This window comes from Musca autumnalis, unplaced genomic scaffold, assembly GCF_047663935.1.
Source record: "Musca autumnalis isolate F117 unplaced genomic scaffold, ASM4766393v1 scaffold_1, whole genome shotgun sequence".
Lineage (NCBI taxonomy): Eukaryota > Metazoa > Arthropoda > Insecta > Diptera > Muscidae > Musca > Musca autumnalis.
In genome coordinates, this window is record NW_027411644.1 from 325,284,410 (window position 1) to 325,305,043 (window position 20,634).

Sequence of the window (20,634 nt, forward strand, 5' to 3'; positions counted from 1 at the left end):
GCCGGGCTTTTTCTATGGAAATTATGTGACTCAATAGGATATTCAGCCAATAACAGTTGGTATGGTGTCGTCGGTAGTGGCTGGCATCCGTGTCATTGTCATCAGTGGATAGAAATATTTCTCCTCCAACCAATGCCCGCCAATATATCGAATAAAGCCATTGTTGTCCATTTTTAAGTATTTGTTGTTATAACAGCAGCAACAAGAAAATTTATACGGAGTGAGAGTGAAAAGATTTCACGTTGTATTGTGTGCATGTTTGTTGTTGTTGTTATTGAGAACAATTGGCCACAATGACCAGTGACAGTAAAAATACTTTGGTCCGAATTAATAACGTTTAATGTGATTGTAATGAAATGTGAAAAGATAATACACCAAAGAGACCACAACAGTGGACATTTTATTGGCGGATTGTATAGAAAATGGTGGAAAAACGAAAAATTGAGGTGGCCATGTTGGTGAATGTAATTTAATGTTTTATTCATATTTACAGAAGTTCAGACAGTTATCAAGTAATATAGGCCTCAAATATTACTTGATAGCTACCAAAGTTTGGATGCTAACCTTGCCGATAAAAGGTCATTAGTTCAACGTTAAAATCTTCCAGTAATGTTAGTTCCATTTCCAGAGTAGTTTAGCAATGTAATACTTTTCGTTCGATGGATGTTTTGAAGAACTTTTACCCCCAGTTTTTGTAAAAATTTTTATTCTTCTCACACGAATTGTCAAATTTTGTAGATCGATTTGCTCGCTTTAGCGCAAATATAGAGCGCTGATTTTTAAATGAGGAATCCTTAACGATATATGGAACGGGTATACTAAAAATTAGATGTGTATGTCATCTGGTGGCTGAGCTATGAATGCCTAAATTATTACGAATATAGACGAACGAACAAAAATATGTTACAAAAACTGGGGGTTAAAGTCGGATCTAAGAAGGATGTGCCATGTTTCTATTGAGTCACTCTTTGTCCCTTGCAAGCACCTAAGGTCATGTTCGATATTTATATATACATACATACTATTTATACCCTTAGCATCTATGCTAACGGTGTGCCTCATCAAAATAATGGCTCTAGACCCCCAAGTATTTTTGGACGAAATCCGTTTCAGATTTTGCCATGTCCTTCCGTCCGTCTGTCTGGCTAGCTGGTGCGTACGATACGATGTAAGAAACAAATTGCATTTGAAAGAAGAAAAGTTAGATGATAGCGAAGCCGCTCCATGACCGATATGTCTGAAGAGTCTCTACCAAAGGCGAAACATGTAACATAGTGGTGGTTGTATGGGTTCGAATCTTCGGCTTTTCCTTTTCACTTGCAAAAATCATTGGTCATTAAGCTCGACTGTAACGAGCAATTAATTAAAACAAAATAGTTTCTCTGAAGACGTGAAGAGTGACATAACGGTATTTTTCGACAAAGAGAGATTAAGAATAGTAAACAAATTGAGGAAATTTTTGCAATGATTGGAGTTGATCAGTATGTATCGTTTTTTTAAATTTTCAAAAATAAAAAAGGGTTTTATATCCTTTTGTTGAACAGATGCGACATGTTAAATTTGGCCACCTTATCATTTGACCACAACAAAAATGACTAAAATCCCCACGAAATGTCTTGTCATAAAATAATTAAACAAATGAGATTATTATGACAGCGGAGTGAACTTTTTAAGTCTTTCTGTGGGAATGACTGTTTGTTTTTGTTGTTCTTTGTTTTAAATATAAATCTGTAGTCTTTAATTCATACAATGAGACAATAGGGACTCTTACTATGTTAATGAAAGTCCATTATGAATGAACCCTATGCAAATGGATATTCAATAATTATATTGTATTTGTAATAAAAGCAAAAATTTGGCAAAAGAATTTCCGTATTATTGTCGTATGGCTATCAAAGAGAAGAATGCGTCCTAGGGAGCACTTTGAAGTCTGTAGCACTACATGTTGCTACACGCCAAGTAGTGAAAATTGGGAAATGGAAAGTGGGGGATACATTGAGTTGAAGAGCATTCAAGAATAAGTTCGAAAAGTGCAGTATTAACATTAAAGAGTTTTCTATGATTTAACGAAAGGAAATATGGTAACATTTAGCTCGGTTTTTAGGTGCTGAATTTATATTCTATAATATTTTTATTTAGTTGTAATGACGAATATCACAGCTTCGGTTGGCGACTTTCCAAAAGCAAAGTCTGACTACGAAAGTAGAAAATCCCATCTTTACAATGATGCAAAGTAGTTTGGCGTAGGTGGCCAAATAACGGAGATATCGCAATACTCGGTAATACATCCCATTTTTTCATTTTTTTGTAATCACGCTACAGGTCGCAATTTTTATCGGATCGTCACGAAATTGTGGGGGGTTATTAGGGTCCTACAGAGGAAGAAGCCTATTGATTTTGGGGATGGTCGGGTAGTATTCAGGGGTCGGAATGGGCAAAAAACTTATAGGAGAAAAAAATCAACGTTTTATTTCAAAACGAATATCTCCGCTTCTATAAGGGGTATATCAAAAGCAAACCCTGCTAATGAAAGTAGAAAATATCAAATGTGCAACGATGTAACGTAGGTTGTCGTAGGTGGTCAAACAACGAAGATATCGCAATAGCCGCTAATAGAACACAAATTTTAATTTTTGCGATTTTAATAATAATGACGAATATCACCGCTTTGGTTGGGGACCCTCCAAAAGCAAAGTCTGACTGGCCATCTTTACAATGATGTAAAGCAGGTTGGCGTAGGTGGCCAAATAGCGAAGATATCGCAATAGTCGGTAATACATCCCATTTTTTAATGTTTTTGTAATCACGCTTCACGTCGCAATTTTGATTGGATCGTCACGAAATTTTGGGTGTGGGACCTTCACAGAGAAAAAACCTATTGATTTTGGTAATGGTTGGATATTATTCAGGCGTCGGAATTTGAAAAAAACTTATTTGGAGAAAAGGCCAACGTTTTATTTCAAAGCGAATATCTCTTTTCTGTAAGAGGTATATCGAAAGCAAAGCCTGGCGATGAAAGTTTTTCTACTTTTACCTTTACAACGATGAGAAGTAGGTTGTCACAGGTAGTCGGCCCCGACCCGACTATAGCCTTGGCTCACTTGTTTGTTATATGTATGTTCTACGAGTAAATAATGTTTTTGTGTTGTTATTAGCGATTTCTATTATCTTGGTAACTTGGCCGCACTAAAAACTAGTGTTAGAAAAAGTTTTGGGGATATTCTCTTTAATAAATATTTTGTTGGGACACCCTAATGTTGGACCACGCCAAAACGTGGAGATTTTCCCGCACTGAGAACCAAAAATACATAATTATAGACAATTCTGCAGAAACGGGTGATTAAATCTTACAAAGTACCAATAAATCTATGTAACCCTATATGGAGGCTGTGGTCAAAAGTGGATATCACATTTCTTTATAATTAGGATGATTCGTTACATGGAAATCACGCGAAAACTTAGACCTAGGACTGCAATATTTTTCATATTTTTCAGCTTTCTACCACAACAACGCTCTCTGAGCGTCCGTATTACGCAAATACGTTGAGTACAAAATCACATTTAAAACACCAAATCCGCGACCAAAACTTATTTAAATGTTTTCATTCGTAAAATAAATAATTTTCCTTTGCAATTAATTGGATTTCAGGTTTTGTTGGGCTTTTGTACAAAACACACACATACATGCATACAAAACGTTCTGTCATAGTTGAATTTGTTCAACTTACAAAAAGTATACGCTCGACGTATTTCGGTAGTTCTAAGAAGAATGCATGTGTTCTAATTTTTTCACCACACACGCCCTGGGTATACGGACGTATATAGGTATGGGCCTTAGAAGTATTTTTGTCTATCCTTTTAGAAAACTTAAATTGTCAATTAGAGCTATTTTGGTCGAAAAAAGTAGCTACAGTCCACAAAGTAGCTATAATCGTCAGGTACCGTGATATGTGGGTAGTACCAACATGTGGAAATTTTTGACCCTGTGGAACATTGATTGCAGAATTTCTGCTTTTTTTGTATGAGAAATAAATATTGAGGCCACAATCCTCAAATTCCGGAAATCGGATGGGACGGTTTGTACTATGGGGGCTATATGAAGACGTGAAAATACACCAACAAATTGCCAAATTAGAAGACTAAATTCCCAATTAGGGCCATTTCTGTGTGATAAGGAGACTTAAACCTTTAAGAAATCGAACATCGGGAGGTACCGCCGACCGATATAGCTCATTTCCAAGCATCCTCTCTTAGGGTCTCCGACGAATATTTCGACTTGATACAAAAGGACTGACAAAGTTATCCAAATTATGGTGGTTGACTCTTTCGCGTTTTTTTCAGAATGATGTCGTCATATTAATGTGGTTCTACCGACACATCAACCTAGAAATTCATAATTGATATCAGTAGTTGGATTTTCTAAGGCATTTTTTGGTTACCGACAAAAATCGATAGAAAATGTTCGGACAATTGTGCGCACGATAACTCTTGATTTGGTCCAAACTTAGCATATCGTGAAATTTCTATCAGACTTAAATGAGGTAACCAATATGGACTCAATCGTTCCACTCCTTTGGGTACCTCCACACAAAATTTCGGAAAAGTTAAGTTTAGGACCTGCTCTCGAATCGCTTTGATTTTTACGTAGTTTAAGTTCGAAAATATCGGTCCACTCCTTCAAGTACCTCCCCCACAAAAGTTCAGAAATCTTCGAAATAATTGTGCGCACGATAACTTTTGAAGGGAGTGACCTAATATATCTAATAGATATAGATCAGGTTCGAATATGGACTATATTTGCCACTCCTTCGGGTACCTCCCACATAAAATTTCGGATAATTGTTTAAGTCTGGAGTTTCAAAACAAACAATTTCGGATAAGTTAACTTTCACTTTAATTTTTTGTTCAAGCGACTTACATTCGCTGGCTCAATTACGACGGTAAAAGTTTTTTTGGGGCAAGTTCATTCTTCTCGAGAAAACTACCCGAAAGGTGTAAAAAACCCCTATGGCACCATATTTAGTGACAGGAGAGCACGGCACAGTGGTCCCACTTGTATGGAAAGGAGTGCAAAAAATAGTTATAGTCGAGCTACCGCCTCGAAATTTTAAACTTAGTTTTATAACGGGCCCAAATGAGAGAAAAACAATTTTAATGAATGTAGGTCCACATTTGGGGTGTATCCCCCATATAAAGGTACCGCCCGATTTTATTTAAATTTTGACGATTTTAGTCAAATTTTCCAATCGATTTGGCTGTAATTTTGCATTTTGTGTTCTGAGGGAACAACATACCTCCTTGCAACAAATGTTCATTATAAGTCCAAGTTTAGATATAGGTCCCATATAAACGTCCATCCCGATATTTGGTATTTTGACGATTTTAGCCAAATTTTCTAACCGAGTTGGCTGTAATTTTGTATTTCGACTTCGGAGGGAACACCATACCTCCGTGCAAAAAATGTTCAATATAGGTCTACGTTTAGGTATAGCTCCCATATAAACGTACCTCACGATTTTGGGAATTTTGGCGATTTCACAGGCGTGGTATAAGGGGAATAACTCACAGGGTGGCAGCTGGGGGCAGCTGGATCTTGTTTTATCGTAAACCAAAAACTTTCTCCTGTATTTAAAAAAAAAATTATGGATTTGCCATTTCGGCCAACATTAGTAAAGCTCAACATTAATTGATAGTAATGATATTAAAAATATCACAATAATTCATTTACAAAGAATTTATTTTTAAGGAAGTTAGAAAATGTATTTTCAACATTTTTATTTTGGTAAAAACATAATGGAAGGTGCTTACACCTGGGAAGTTTTTGCGGATTCTGAAACTACAATGTTCATAGATGAGAAAAATCAAAAAACAAAAAAATCGCCGGAGCGCTTTTTAAATAAATCGCGATTCAAGTTGACATTTTTAGGGGTTGTTTAGGTTTTTGCGATTTTGCTTGGAAACCGCAAGTCCTATCAAAATAGGAATAAAGAAAATGTTGTAGCTGTGAAAATTCTCTAAATTGACGTTTATGATTTGTTCTCAGGCTGTACCATTTTTGAGATAAAGAAGCTCAGTTTACATTTTTAGGTTTTTTTGTTAAGGTTTCGCGATTTTGCTTGAATACTGCAAGTCTTATCGGTATGGGACCTGAGAAAATCTTATAGCTGTGAAAATTCTCTACAAGACTGGCTTATGCAATTTTTCCTAGGTTGTACCACTTTTTTAGATATATAAGTTTAAGTTGGGAAATTGCAGTCATGACATTAGCTCCATTTCGATTGGATTGCTGTTTCCAAGAAAAATCGCGAAAACCTAAAAAACACCTAAAAATTTGAATTTTGACCGCGATTTATTTAAAAATCCCTACAGCGATTTTTTCTTGTTTTTGGATTTTTCTCATCTATGAACATTGCTGTTTCAGAATTCACAAAAGCATCCCCTGTGTAAGCGGTTTTCATTAAAAGTTAGTTAAGGCGCACCCTTCATGACATTGTTTTATAAAGGGGCGATACAGTCAGTGCATTGTCCCAATTTGAACTTCAATATCTCAAAAATGGTAAAACTTACGAAAATACCGTAAAGGTCAATTTTGTAGAGAATTTTTATAGCTACAACATTTTCATCAGTCTCATTTTGATAGGGCTTGCAGTTTCTAAGCAAAACCGTGAAAACCTATACAACCCCTAAAAATTTCAACTTGAATCGCGATTTATTTAAAAGGCGCTCCGGTGATTTTTTTTGTTTTTTGATTTTTCTCATCTATGAACATTGTAGATTCAAGAGCACCGTGCATAGTCAATACCATCAACCATAAGTTTTCATTTTGGAAATTGTACATTTATCTCTTAATTTTTTTTAATTTCACTCATAAGCTACGAATGCTTTGCGGATCTATTTTTCGTTTTTAAGGCACCGCATACAAATCTCAACTTCTTCGACTTGACATATTACCGCTGTAAATTGGCAAAAATAATATTGGATATTAAAAATATAATGTGTTTAGAGGATATTTCTTTCAATCGCAATAAAATTTGTCGACATACATTTTTCGATTTTTGTCCACGGGCGGATTGATCGAACTGATCAATCGATTTGGTCGAAAATTTGGACTTCGTCATGTTTTGTCCAAACTTTTTTTTCTGTTCGAAGATGGACAATACCGGTCCTCAACTTCCGGTACGTTCCCCCAATATTTAAACAAATTTCTCTAATAGGGTATTACGGAGCAACTAATTTGGTCCAAATTGAGTTTAACTTGTTAAATGGCCCATATCGGTCTTTTCCATAGGATTCAACATTTGTATGTAAGTGCAGTTTAGAATCTGTTCGAAGATGCTTTGGAAATGTATACCGATGCTATTCGTTATGGTCCTGTTTACAGCGATATTATGTTTTCCATGGACAAGACAATGCTGTCCTGGGGTATACTGGTCCAAAAGTTATACGATGACCCTCAAAATGATATGACTCCTAAAATAAGACCCACTTAGATAATGGACTATGTCGGTACATTCCTTCAAGTTCCTCCTTCACAAAACTTTAGAATTTTTATCTTTACCCAAATTTTTGTCGGCATGTTCAAATATCCAAAAAGGGCCACAAAATTCTGAAAAGACCCTAAATACATTCGATCTGTCCGTAGATGAAACTTTTAATTCACATGGGCTTGAGAGTACATCTCTGTCGGCAAAGCCGACTTAAACCTTTTTTCTTGTCTTAATCAAATTTATTCAAAAGGTATCTGGTACTTATTCTTAAATTCGAGACATTATGTCAATGTTGTCTTTTCCGCAATTTGAGAGTTGAAAAAAAAAATATCAGGAAACAGGTTACATACCTGTCTAAATCCTCCTTTGATACTGAATGGTTTCGAGAGGTTCCTTCCTATTTTAAATTATATCTTCAACAATTTCTCAGAACACATTTGAGTGTCTGAAGTAAAAATATTTAAATTTACAACATTCAAATCGATATACCCCCATTATTATAAGTCTTCTTTTGTTATAGTTTGGATTTACCGAACATATTTATAGCTTTCCGGTTAACTTAAAGTTAAAAGTGATGATTGAATTTCAAGGAGGAGCTTCTTGGCAATGACTTTCAATGTAAAAATTATATTTTTATTGCCTCTAAATTGGTTTATTTTGCGTTTTCAAATCCATCAGATAGTAAAAGAACACATATAATAATGGCCCATAGTCTGTATACGAGTGTTAGAGTTGGTTGAAACCCCTCAAATCTTTACACTTAAATGGTGCGCACCATAGTAAATATAAGACTAATATACAAGATACAGCATTAGCGACTATCAACTGGTATTTAAATAATTTGTTATTCGGGCTTTTGAGATCTCTGTTAACAGGAGAGTAGACATTATAATATAATTGTTCCACAAACATCCCAGACGGGACAGGGGAGACTTCTCTCATATCAATGAGTGCACCCCGATTCATATTAGCTCAATGATATGGGACCTACTGTTTATCGCCGAGTCTGAACGGCGTGTCTTACGACACCACTTTATAGAGAAGTTTTACATGGCTTAAATACTCAGGAAAAGTCGCCAACATTACTGGAGAGTGGCCATTGGGACGACGAAAAAAAATTGGAACTTTGAAATGAATTTTTTCCATTTGATCCGAAAACTTTTTGTGGCGTTAAGCCATGCCAACTGAGCGATCATTTGCGATAGTCATTTGTGTGGGGCCAAATGTGAATTTTCACGAAAACTTTTTAAAGGCCGCAATTATGGTCGAATCGATGAAAAAACTTTACCAGTACATTGTTGTGGCTAAAAATCGAATCCTACAAAAATAGTAAAAATCGAATCGGATTTTTATATTGATCTTATATGCATATTTAGGCAATTTTGGGTATTTTCCGGGTCGCCCTAGTGGATATTCCATTATCATGCGGGTTTTGCCAAAAAAGGCTCGCTATGGCAGTCGGATATTTACCCTGAGACTTTCTCTACATCCGCTTAATTGTCAGAGAATGTTCGGCAATTTACTACTGAACAATCCACAGTTTGCGGATAAATTGTATGTTGGATATACAAACATTTTCTGTCCATTCATAAAAATACAGATGATATATAAAACGTCCTTTGTATTGCCACCTCCCCCTTTTACACCTATTTCAGAAGAAGAAATGTTCCACTAGAGAACGCTTACAGCCTCCTCAGCAAAAACAAATTTTTCAATATTTTAACACTTAAAGTACCTAAAACTAAACAAAAAAAATTCATATTTCAATTCAAATGTTTTTTATACTCACTTAATTTTGGCAGTTCAAAGCGTATGGCTGCATCGGCAGCACTACGTTTAACAATTTCTACACCCGTTTGATTCTCATGTATGTGATAGACATGATAGCCGGCAATTGCACCATTTTGATTTTTAGGCGGATGCCAAGACATGGTTATGCTGGTCGCCGTTACATCGAGGACGGTGAGATTTTGTGGTTTACTTGGCACTGTAAATAGAGAAAATAACAACAAGAATAATATTAGAAAAAAGCAAAACATGGAAAAGGAAAAATATATATACAAATATAACAAGAATTTATGGTTTAACAAGAACAACAGTAACTTTCACAACATCACGTTTACATTTAGGGTTTTTTTTGAAAGAATTACTTTTTATGGAGAACAAACAAAAAAACGATTCCAACCAACTGGAATTCTAACAAAAATCTGCAACAACCGCATTTCAAAGGATTCCTTATTTTTTCCACAGAAATCCTTTACAAACGGAAAGCCAAGAAAATATTGAACATGAAATGGGGGGAAATGAAAGCCAGACAAGTCAAAGGATATGACCGTTCAGTGGCACACAAAAAGTCAAAGTGGCATTATATGATGACGACTATGGTTGCGCAAAATTTTTGCTAGTTTTGCAGCATATGTCGCTCACAATGTCAATATGTTGTAATGGAACATTCAAAAGAAAAACCAACAGGATACCACACCACCTATGAAAGTGGTATGCAAAAAAATGGTTGCAAGAAAATATGTTATTATTGTTTCCTTGGTGCTAAAGTAAAGCTAAACTCCTTAGAAGACTAAGAAGGATTTCTCTAGGAAAGTAAAAAAAACTTCAAACCCAATATCCTTTGGTTTCAAAGTCAAAAGAAGCTCTATAACTGACATTAGCCAAGTAAGGTTAGTGCAACATCCAAAAAACGCCCTTTTTATGCTTTCAAAGCCAAGTATTGTTTTTCAATACTAAATACGAGGTCTGTTGTTGTTGCTGCTGCATTCTTTCTTTCACTTATCCTTGGCGTCTTAACACTTGCCATGGTTATTGTGGTCGTTTATTCATCTATTTTTCGTTGACTGCTGTCATTGTCTATTTATTTCTATTTTTTTGTATTTACGAATATTTAAAACAAAAGGAATCCTTTAGCATTTTTTTGGAGGAGGTGGGGGGCTGCTAAGCGTTGACCTAACCTTCAAAGCCATTTGCAATTCAATGCGTAGAAGATTTCCTTTTCAGCTCAAGAGGTTTGAATGTTTTCTTTGTTTTATAACACCACTTGAAGGGGGTAGCGGGTGAAGTGTATAGTAATGTATATGCCATCGTGTAGGGATGGAGAATGTTCGCATAGAGGTATATTTTAGATATTTTGTTTGTTATTATTGACAGTGGTTTTTGGTAAATAAATAAATGTACGTTTATTTATAAATTTTATTATAAATCCAAAGACAAATAAACAAAACTATTTTCTCCCAAAACATACTGACATCTTAAAGACAGGACTTTTTTTTTGAAAAGCCCGTCCCCTAATTTTTTTTCAATTGATCCAAATATGTTATATATGAAATGTTATGGCGATAAGTTAACGTTAACCCATGCCCCCTGACCGATCAATATTTCCCTAGTACTTTTGACGGGGGCCAAAGGCGAATTTTGAGGAAATCGCTCTACAGGCCACAATTCTTTTCCAATTGATGTAAATTTTTTACCAATTTATTGTTGTGGCTAAAAAAAATAATCCTAATATTAGCTATTATAGGATCCAAATTATATATAATTGACCATATATAATTTTTGGAGCCATATCAAAATCTGGCCCGAACTTCACAAAATTTTGTAGAATTCGTTTTTTAGTCACAAAAATGAACTGAAAAAGTATTTTTTATCGGTTGGACCATAAATGCGGCCTTTATAGCATTTTGGTCAAAGTTCACCTGTGGCCCCATTGAATTTACTATGGAAACAAAGATCGTCATAAAATTCCATATATGAGGTTTTTGGATCAACTGGAACAACAAATTAGAAAAATTAAAAAAGAAAGTTCGGACATTATATACGATAAAATATTCTGAACTAAAATGGAATAACACTGTGCAACATTTTTGAGCTAATCGCGTGCAAACAACTTCTGTCCAGATTTTTTTGAAAGTAGAGGACCAGTAGGCTAAAACCATATTTGGGTTTTGGTTTCTTAGATCGGGTTCGGTTTTTATGGCCTCATCTAAACATGGTTAAAGATCGAATTTTTAAAACAAATCGGGGCGGTATCTCTGAAACCAATACGAATCTTGTTTTGACATCGGCAGCAAACTTGTAGATAAGAGCAAGAAGAAAATATTTGGAGGAATAGTGAACTCGAAAAACTGCATTTATTGCCTCAAATTTTATAATATATTTAAAAGTTCTATAATTTTTGTATATTTCGCAGCGTATCTCCCAAAATGTTAAATTCTTCTTAATGTTATCTTTTGGGAAAATATTCTCTGGAATGTAATACACAACTCTTCAGAACATTATGTTGTTGTAAAATGCCTCTATCGCCTTGTTTATAGCAAATTTTTCAACAACAATTTGGTAAATATTTCAATAATTCATTGAAATCCCCAACATGAGAATAAACAGCCTGTGTGAACATTGTTTGAAATAAGTTTTGTAAAAGGTATGTTTTGAAATACCCCTTAAACAACGTGAAATAACCATTTTAGAGTTTCGGAATGTTCTGAAGAATTGATGGTCACATTATTTGGAACATTTTTAGAATGGTTACTTGTTTCAACTCCCAACAGTTTAGTTGTTACTGACCAGAATTTCAAAAAATTATGTAAACTTTTCTATATTTTAACGAGTTTGATGCGCTAGATGCAGCTTTTCCTAGTTCATTTGTTTGAAACATAATTTCTACTACTTTAGGGCTACAATATTGCTGAAGACTGCAAATCAAAATTCTTATTAATTTCGGAGATAAATGTCCGATCACTGAAAAAAGGGCTCATTTTAGGTCGGTTTAGAAGAGGCCATAAAATCTGAACCCGATCTAAGAACACAAAACCCAATTAAGGTTTTTATATTCTCAATATGTACTTTCAGAAAATGTCCATTAGAAGTTGTTTGCATTTCCAGTGTTGCACAGTGTAATTAGATGTGTATTATTTTTATACCATCAGCCTTTAGGCTAATGAGGGTATATGGTAATATTCAAAAAAGTTTTGCAATCGTTGAAGTTGAGGTTTACCATTTAATAAGTCGCGAACTGTTAATATATTTTATAAAATATGAATATATTTATATTAATTGAAGTGTTTTAGCCACGATCTCATAATATGGACCATAACAAATCATTTTCGTGGAAGCTGTGTTGGTGGTAATATTAAAAAATAGGCAAAAATGTGTTGAAGTTTACAAGTTTTTTTGTGTTCTTTCTTGATTTCTGGTCAAACCACGGAAAATTCAGACATACGCTCAAAGAAAGAATTGAAGAATACCCCTTGGGCAACATGGTTCTAATGTATGACTTCTCGATATATACACTGCATCCCCCTAAAATCGATGCTGACATTTTGAAGTTTTGAAAACTGGGTTTTTCGAATTTTTCTTATAAATAGATGGTGCAACTAGATAATAATCCAAACTAGTTTATAGGATTATAGAACTCGCGATTCCACGTCGTTCGATGTATATCTCATGAGTGTGCTCCGTACAGCTTCCTAGTAATAGGAGTCAAAAGGCGAAAATTTGGTGCGTAAATTTTCTGAAAAAACATATTTTTTGGCTTTAAAATTTACAACTGTCGTACAGGTACCCCTGAACCCCGCGTGATTTTAGTTTTTTTGCGTGCCGGATCTAATGAGCTCTTCCGCGGTCGAATCCATCCACTAAAACGCCGGATATAAATACGTTGAAAGTAGGAAAATCTGCAAAAATATATTTTGACAATTCCGCGAATTGAACCGCGATTTTCTTTGATTATTTTTGCATTAATGTAATCCTTTATACGCGATTATAATATTTGCCAAAAAGGTGTGTCACAAATTACAAAGATTCAGGAGTAATATCCCTATTTATCCCAAAATAGAATGCGGTGGCACATCCGCAGTTCTTGACGAATCTGTCTAAAATAATTTATATTGACGTATTTTTAATAGGGGACCATTGAAATCGGATGCACCTTATCATCATATGCATATCGCGTAATTTTTGCCCACTTGAAGGTTTTTTGAATAGTAAGATGCAACTGATGGCACACTTTGGCCGCTGAATGAAACATGGGAAAATCCATGCATATTGATAGACATGAACTCCCTGTATCCGAAAAGCACATGCACCTCAACCGATTTAAACCAATTCGCGAATTATTCGGTTTTTAACTTCTATGTTTTTTCTTTGATTGTAATTTCAATATTACTCTCTACTTCTTATTTCTATTGCTTATCACAGAAAGCAAATATACTTTCACGATGACTAATTACTTTTCTCGTAGAAGTTTAAGCAAAATACTTCAGGATTTGAATCGAAATTTAGCGAAATAATAGAATAACTCCCAACATTTATTTTTCAAATTTTTCGTATTTTACCAAAAATATATTTTTGAAATAATTTCCAACAATAAGTTTTCGTTCTTTGTTGTTGCTGTAATATGCAAGTTATAAATGCGATCTTTATAATTTTGGTCTCACATTTTTCTACGCGTTGGCTAGATTCTGTACGTATTTTTAAATTATTTTTTTAGAGATTTTTTGGACTCTGATTTAGAATAAATAAAATTTATTCCAAGATTTCTTCAATATTTTTTGATTTTCCGCGAAAATAAAAATAAATATAGCAACTATTTTAGCATCTACGGATAGATATCAAATGCTGCTAACGATTCATATATACATGTTCTTATTACAACACAATAGGAATTTTTAAATATTTTTTCTTTACAAGAGAGTAAAACCGCATATAACTTTTGAGTGCAGCATCCAATTTTGTGAACGCGAACAGATTTGAAACCACGATTTTTTTCGTAACCCATGTACCAAAAATGGCGGATGTGCTCGCCAAAAAAGTTTTTAATTTTTTTTCTATGTAATTGCAAAGGAAATTTGAAATTTACCATATACACTTTGATACGACCAAAAATGTGTCTTATCGAAATAATGGTTTTAGACTCCAAGTATGTTTGTACGATATCCGGTTCAGACAACTTTGAGTAGATCTAGCAATGTCCGTCTGTCTGTCTGGCTGGTGCGCACGATAACTCTCGAACGGATCAATCGATTCGGTTCAAATTTTGGGTATCGAAATATTTTGTCCAGATTTGATTTAAGTTCGAAGATGGGTCATATAGGTCCACTCCTTCAGGTACCTCCCCCACAGGGGGCGCAAATTTGTGCGCACGATAACTCTCGAAGGAGTAACCAAATTGAACCAAACTTTGCATATGGTAATACTACCTCTAGGCATATATCAGGTTGGAATATGGATTATATCGGTCTTCAGGTACCTCCCACACAAAATTTGAAATAAGTGCAGTTTAGTGACACCTCACGAATCGTTATGAATTTTTTGGTAACAGGATGTTCGTGCGGCCCCCGTTACGTCATTGTAATTTTTTTCGAGGGCAAGTCCATAGTTCCCGAGATAATGTCACATAACCTCAAAAAAACGCTGCACTATGTCGCGAGTTCAAATAAACGGGGGTCAAATATAAAAGGAGTTGGCGTTGTCAGACGAATTTTGGTATAAATACTTATAGTTCACTGACAATGTCGAGAGCAAAAAATTGGGAAGGTCGGTCCACGTTTTGGGAGAGTCCCCATGCAACGGTACTTCCCAATGTTTCGGTATTTTGAATATTTTAGTTAAACTTATCAACCAAATTGGTTGAATTTTGAGATGCGGGGTTTTCACTTTACAAAACACTTTTCCGATAAAAATTATGGACATAGGTCCACGTTTTGATATAGACCCATATAACGGTACCTCCCGATTTTCGGAATTTTGAAGATTTTACATATGTTTCACCCCCAAATACGCCGAAATTTTGCATAGAGGGTTCCCAATGGACCAAAAAAGTTTTCTGATAAAAATTATGTACATTGGTCCACGTTTTGATATAGCTCCAATAGAACGATATCGCCCGATTTTCGGTATTTTCAATGTAGCTGATATTTGGTATTTAGTCTTCGCCAGGTCTTGCGAAATATTTTTACAGAGAATTGTTGGTATTGGTTCACGTTTTGATATAACCCCCGTAGAACAGTACCGTCCATCACATCACGTACATCGTACCACTCCTTAGGGTATCTCCCACAAAAAATTTGGAACATGTAAAGTTTAAGGTTTTTTATACCCTCAGCATTTATGCTAACGAGGGTATATACACTTTCATACGGGCAAAATGTGCCTCATCGAAATAATGGTTTCAGACCCCAAGTATGTTTGGACGAAATGTGTTTCAGACAATTTGGAGTCGATTGAGCAATGTCCGTCAGTCTGTCTGGCTGGCTTGAGCGCACGATAACTCTCGAACGGATCAACCGATTCGGTCCAAAATTTGGCTATCGCAATATTTTGTCCAAACTTAGTTTAAGTTCGAAGATGGTTATATGGTCCACTCTTCCGGTACCTTCCCCACAAAAGTTCGAAAATGTTCGGAAAATTTGTTCGAACGATAACTCTTGAAGGGAATAACCGACTTGATCCATAATTTGCACATCATGATATCTCTACCAAGCTTAGATGAGGTCCCAATATGGACTCAATCGGTCCACGCCTTCGGGTACCTCCCACACAAAATTTCGGACAAGTTCAGTTTAGGACCTGCTTTCGAATCGCTTTGGTTTTTGTTGCAACAACTTGTATTCACTGCCTCCCGTACGACGGTAAAAGTTTCATCAGGGGCAAGTCCATAATTCCCGAGACAATAGCCCAAAAGTTGCAAAGAGCACCTATGACACCGTTTGTAGTGGTTGGAGCGCAAGATAACTCTCGAACGGATCTGTAGATTCGGTCCAAAATTTGGCCTTCGTAATATTTGGGACGAGTCCATATTTCTTGGGGAAACGGAAAGGTGTAAAAAACCTCCTATGTCACCATATGTGGCGGTCGGTGAAAACGATAACTCTCTAACTGTTCAACCGATTTGGTCCAACATTTGGTCTTCGTCATATTATATCCATACTTAGTTTCATGGGGCGATAACGGTCCACAACAACCGGTACTTCTCCCCAATATTTAAAACTTTTCACTGAAATGCTGGGACGGTATCACTTGAATGGGGCAACCAATTCGATCTGTCCGTAGGTGAAAGTTTCACTTCACATTGGCTGAGGGTATATATCTGTCGGCAAAGCCGACTGACACTTTTTTACTTGTTTATGAAGAGTTTGGGGACCTCTGATAAATTCAAATGTCAAATTACAGCTAGTTCGTATAAAAATTTTAGATAAAATCGTCAAAATACCTTAGAATTACGTGGTATCATTCTATAGGGACTATACCCGAAAAAATTGACCTTTGTGGACGGTTTGTAGCTAATATCTTCAAAATATCGAAAGAAATTTCAGGTGGAAAGTTTAATACCCCCAATGGAGACTAATTACAAAATTTCAGACGTTTCAGTGGGATATTGAGGCCACAAACTTCAAAATGCCGATAATCGAGAGGTACATTTCTATGGAGGCTATATGAAGATGTGGACCAATACCGACAAATTTCAGGTGGAAAGGTTTATTCCCGCAACGAAGACTAAATACAAAGTTTCAGCCGGTGGAATTTTGTGGCTAAAATGAAAAACCACCTATTCATATAATAACAGCTCCCTAAAGTATGCAAGAGAAAATATGATTTTCATATACATATTCCTCAAGTAGCCCATCACCAAGTTTGGGATTCTTTCTCATATATCCCTGCTTTACATTTGTTTTTATCACTGGTCTTTTTATTGAATGTTAATGATTTTTCCAAAAAAAAAATCCTTTTATCTCACACGCAATAATATTCACACGCCCATAACCTTAATCCAGACTTTGTGACAGCTGTTAATTTTAGACCGAGCCGTAAGAGATTTACGCCAGTGAAAAAATAAAAATGCCAACTATCACATTGTCAAGTCAGTGATATATCCGGAGCATAGATTCATGGAAACTACAGTGTGTCAGCCATTTATTGTTCTTGTTGTTGCTGTTGACTTGGATGATGTTTTTTGTACGCCTCAACATTTGAAATGTGAGTACAAAAAAAATGGAAACACCCAATACATTGACACAACACAACAACAAAAAAGGGATTAAAAGCTCAAAAGAGCAACGAAACAAATGACAAAAGGTTTTAGCCTCAGGCCTAATAACAATAGTAGTGATGAGGAAAAAAAAACAAAAAAGAAACAACCTGACATATTTTTGCTTCATTGCCTTTGCAAATATACATTCTACATAACATAACAAAAACAAACAATTGCAGAAAAATAAAGCAAATCCATTGTAAACGCTTGGATTCACTATTGGAATTATCATCGTCATCATCATCCCCATCGATAGATATGCTATAGATGCATATCTATAGACGAGAACATGTATTCGGAGAAGGAAATCATCCATATCAAGAGTAAACTGAGGTTCGTAAGGAAATTGGGAAGAATTTATTCACATGCACATCGTCGCGAACTTCAGGTGGAAAGGATCTTCTTCCGAAAAAAGTAGTTGCTCATTCCCATGACTCTAAGGAGTCTCCGGTGACCAGCAAAAAAGTAGAGTCGGCGAAAACCACTGTCTCAGATAAAGAGGTGAAGTCGAAATGTGTTCCAAAGCCGAACCCGAGCCATAAGGAACTAAAAATAGCATTTGAGTGAACCCCAAATCATCCCTAAGGGATTTCAATTGGTAAAGGAATATGCCTCAAAGCGCGATTTTAATCCAAAAATCCAAGGAGAAGGGGCCCTCCACAGTGTGTCGGGAAGGAAAGATGGTTAGGCCGACTGAGAAACCATCGTCTTTTGGAAAGACGAACAATGCTACACAACAAAAATCTGTGAAGCGCGTTTGTTTTTCCGAAGGCCCACAGACTTTACCAAAGAAGACGATGACTACACAGTCGGTCAAACCATGTATTTCGTGTGGAAATGCTGTTGAGTATAAAGCCAAGGAGAAGAGACCAAGTACAGAGAAGGCATCTACCTCTTCTGGAAAGGCTACCTCCAAGACACATGGTCAAGAGCGCAAAAAGCCATACACCAGACCGACTCGCCTCAGTGGCAACCGATTACAACCATCAGGTGGCAATCATCGACAGAACTGACCCTGACGGGAGAATCAACCAAGGTCAAGGATTCTTATTTGAAACTGGTCTTCGGATTGTCATTATTTCTGCAACGGTAAATGGTCAGTTTGGCAGCGCCTTCCTACAAAGGGGCATCAAAGTCATTAAGTGTCTGAAGAAGAAATCGCGAGATTTCCTTGTATAGACGGAAAATGACTTCGGTGCACCCATGGAAGGAGCTAATTTTGCTGCGGTCTACTTAGCTGAGTTACCGTCCAGAAGTGCATTTCCAGCTTGGGTTCACCAACCTCCTGTGGAAAAGAAACTCCAGCAAAATGCTGGAGCTTCAAAATCAGTCTAACTTCCTGTAATGAGGATGGAGATATGGTTGTTGGAGTAGCTGTGGACTCCCTTGTGGAGGGTCTTCTTCGAGAGTGTGAGGGAAGACTGAATTTCGGTTCAGAATGGATTTGGTTCCGTGTGAATCCACACTGCGGAAAACAGTAAGAGGGGGAAGTGGCAAATCTGTATTTTTTTCAAAAAGAGGCTGCGCATACCAAAAAACTCCTTCTAAAATGCCAGTTGTAGGTTAACGAAACTTTTAGATTTCCTTAAGGGTGATCGAATGATATTCCCCATTCCTTTGCTAGACAATTAAATTGATGACCTAAAACCAAAGTCAAAGACAAAAAACATTTACATAGAATTTTGTCAAAGGAATTGAATTGAATCAAAAAACGGATTTATATGAACTGGGAAAGAGGTCAGCCATTCAATTGAATCACTTAACAATGACAAAAACAAAAACAACAGTTCAGATAAATAGTAATATCAGGATTTGGCAACAGGCAAAAGCAAATAGAAATGGGAAATAGAAAAAATGCCCCTTAAACGTCAAATGCTGAGCCTTTTGATTTAAAAAAAATACTTCCAACTTCCTTTGCCCTGGCCTACATATAAATCAGTCATGACGATAGCTGGAAATGAAAAGAAATACTAAAGATCCCTGAAGATTTTCTTCAGGACTCTTCTTACTTTTTTTTGGATTCTTCCTCTACTCCACCATTCCTAGCTGTTGCAATAAACATTTTCAAAAGAAAATTAAATGTCTATTGTCGAGGGGAATATAAACGTTTTAACAACTTTGACGGCCTTTTAGATAAGATGTGATGAGCCTCTCTCTCTCGGTCTGTCTGTTTGTTTGTATCATTGTGTCTAACTGTCCGCCTAGCTTTCTTGTTCCGGAAAATGTAATCTCCATTGCTTTTGAAGAAAGTTTTCCTTGTTGTGTTGCTTGCTTGTCTTCTTTAGAGAATTAAGTGAAATAAACGTTTATTTGCGCTGTTTGAAATGTTGAGATTCATTTCTTTGTGTCTCCTCCCTCCATCCTTCCGAACACTCTGCGTAAAAGGCAATCGTTTAGAATTGCGTAGAAAATGAATTTCGAGAATTAAATTAAGTGCGCAAATAAAAATAAATCCCCATGAAAGAGAAGAAAACGAAAATAAAGATTAGTTTTTTTTCTGTTGTCTTTTTTAAATGTTGGATTTTTTGTCGTTTGGCAAAGTTGTTAATTGTCCACGGTCTTAAATATTTCGCATTAAATTGAGTTTAACAATCAAAAGTTATTGAAAACTTTGTTGTAATGTGAAATTGTTGATGAAATTTGATTTTATCTTTGATTTCAAAAATCATCGCGTCCAAATCGTTAGGGTAAATTGAAAATTTTGGGATTTTGTGAAAATATTTCATTTGATGAACCATTTGCGAAGAAGTGAAATTAGTTCGGTTATTTCCTTCCAAATTATGTAGCGTTGACAACAATTTCAATGACTTTAATGAAGAAATGCTGTTTGGAGGCGAGAAGTTTTTTGCGAAATTGTTTATAGAATATTATTGCAACGTCCCAGAACCTGCAAGAATCTATAATTTTCCTTTTTATACATTTAAAATATAAATATAAATTGCTATATAATAAAAAATATTCTTTTGTTTTCATAATACAATTCCAAGAAATATATTCCATCTCTGTACATGTGTCTCCTTCACATTCGCAATACTTTAAAAAGCTGCCAAGCTGAAGTAATTTTGTGGTAAGATGAGGATTTTTTAGGTTATTTTCTAAGGTTAGGTGTTT

The 20,634-nt window shown here is 35.7% G+C and overlaps 1 protein-coding gene across 13 annotated transcripts in view; it reads right to left on the reverse strand.

Moving 5' to 3' along the window:
* The window catches only part of Ptp99A (Protein tyrosine phosphatase 99A), an 874,937-nt gene that overhangs the window by 54,627 nt on the left and 799,676 nt on the right, over window positions 1-20,634 (reverse strand). For all 13 annotated transcript variants that reach the window (XM_073962747.1, XM_073962759.1, XM_073962758.1 and 10 more), the window contains one exon: window positions 9,277-9,474. In XM_073962747.1, coding sequence (XP_073818848.1) covers window positions 9,277-9,474 — 198 coding nt within the window. The remainder of the gene's footprint in view (window positions 1-9,276; window positions 9,475-20,634) is intronic.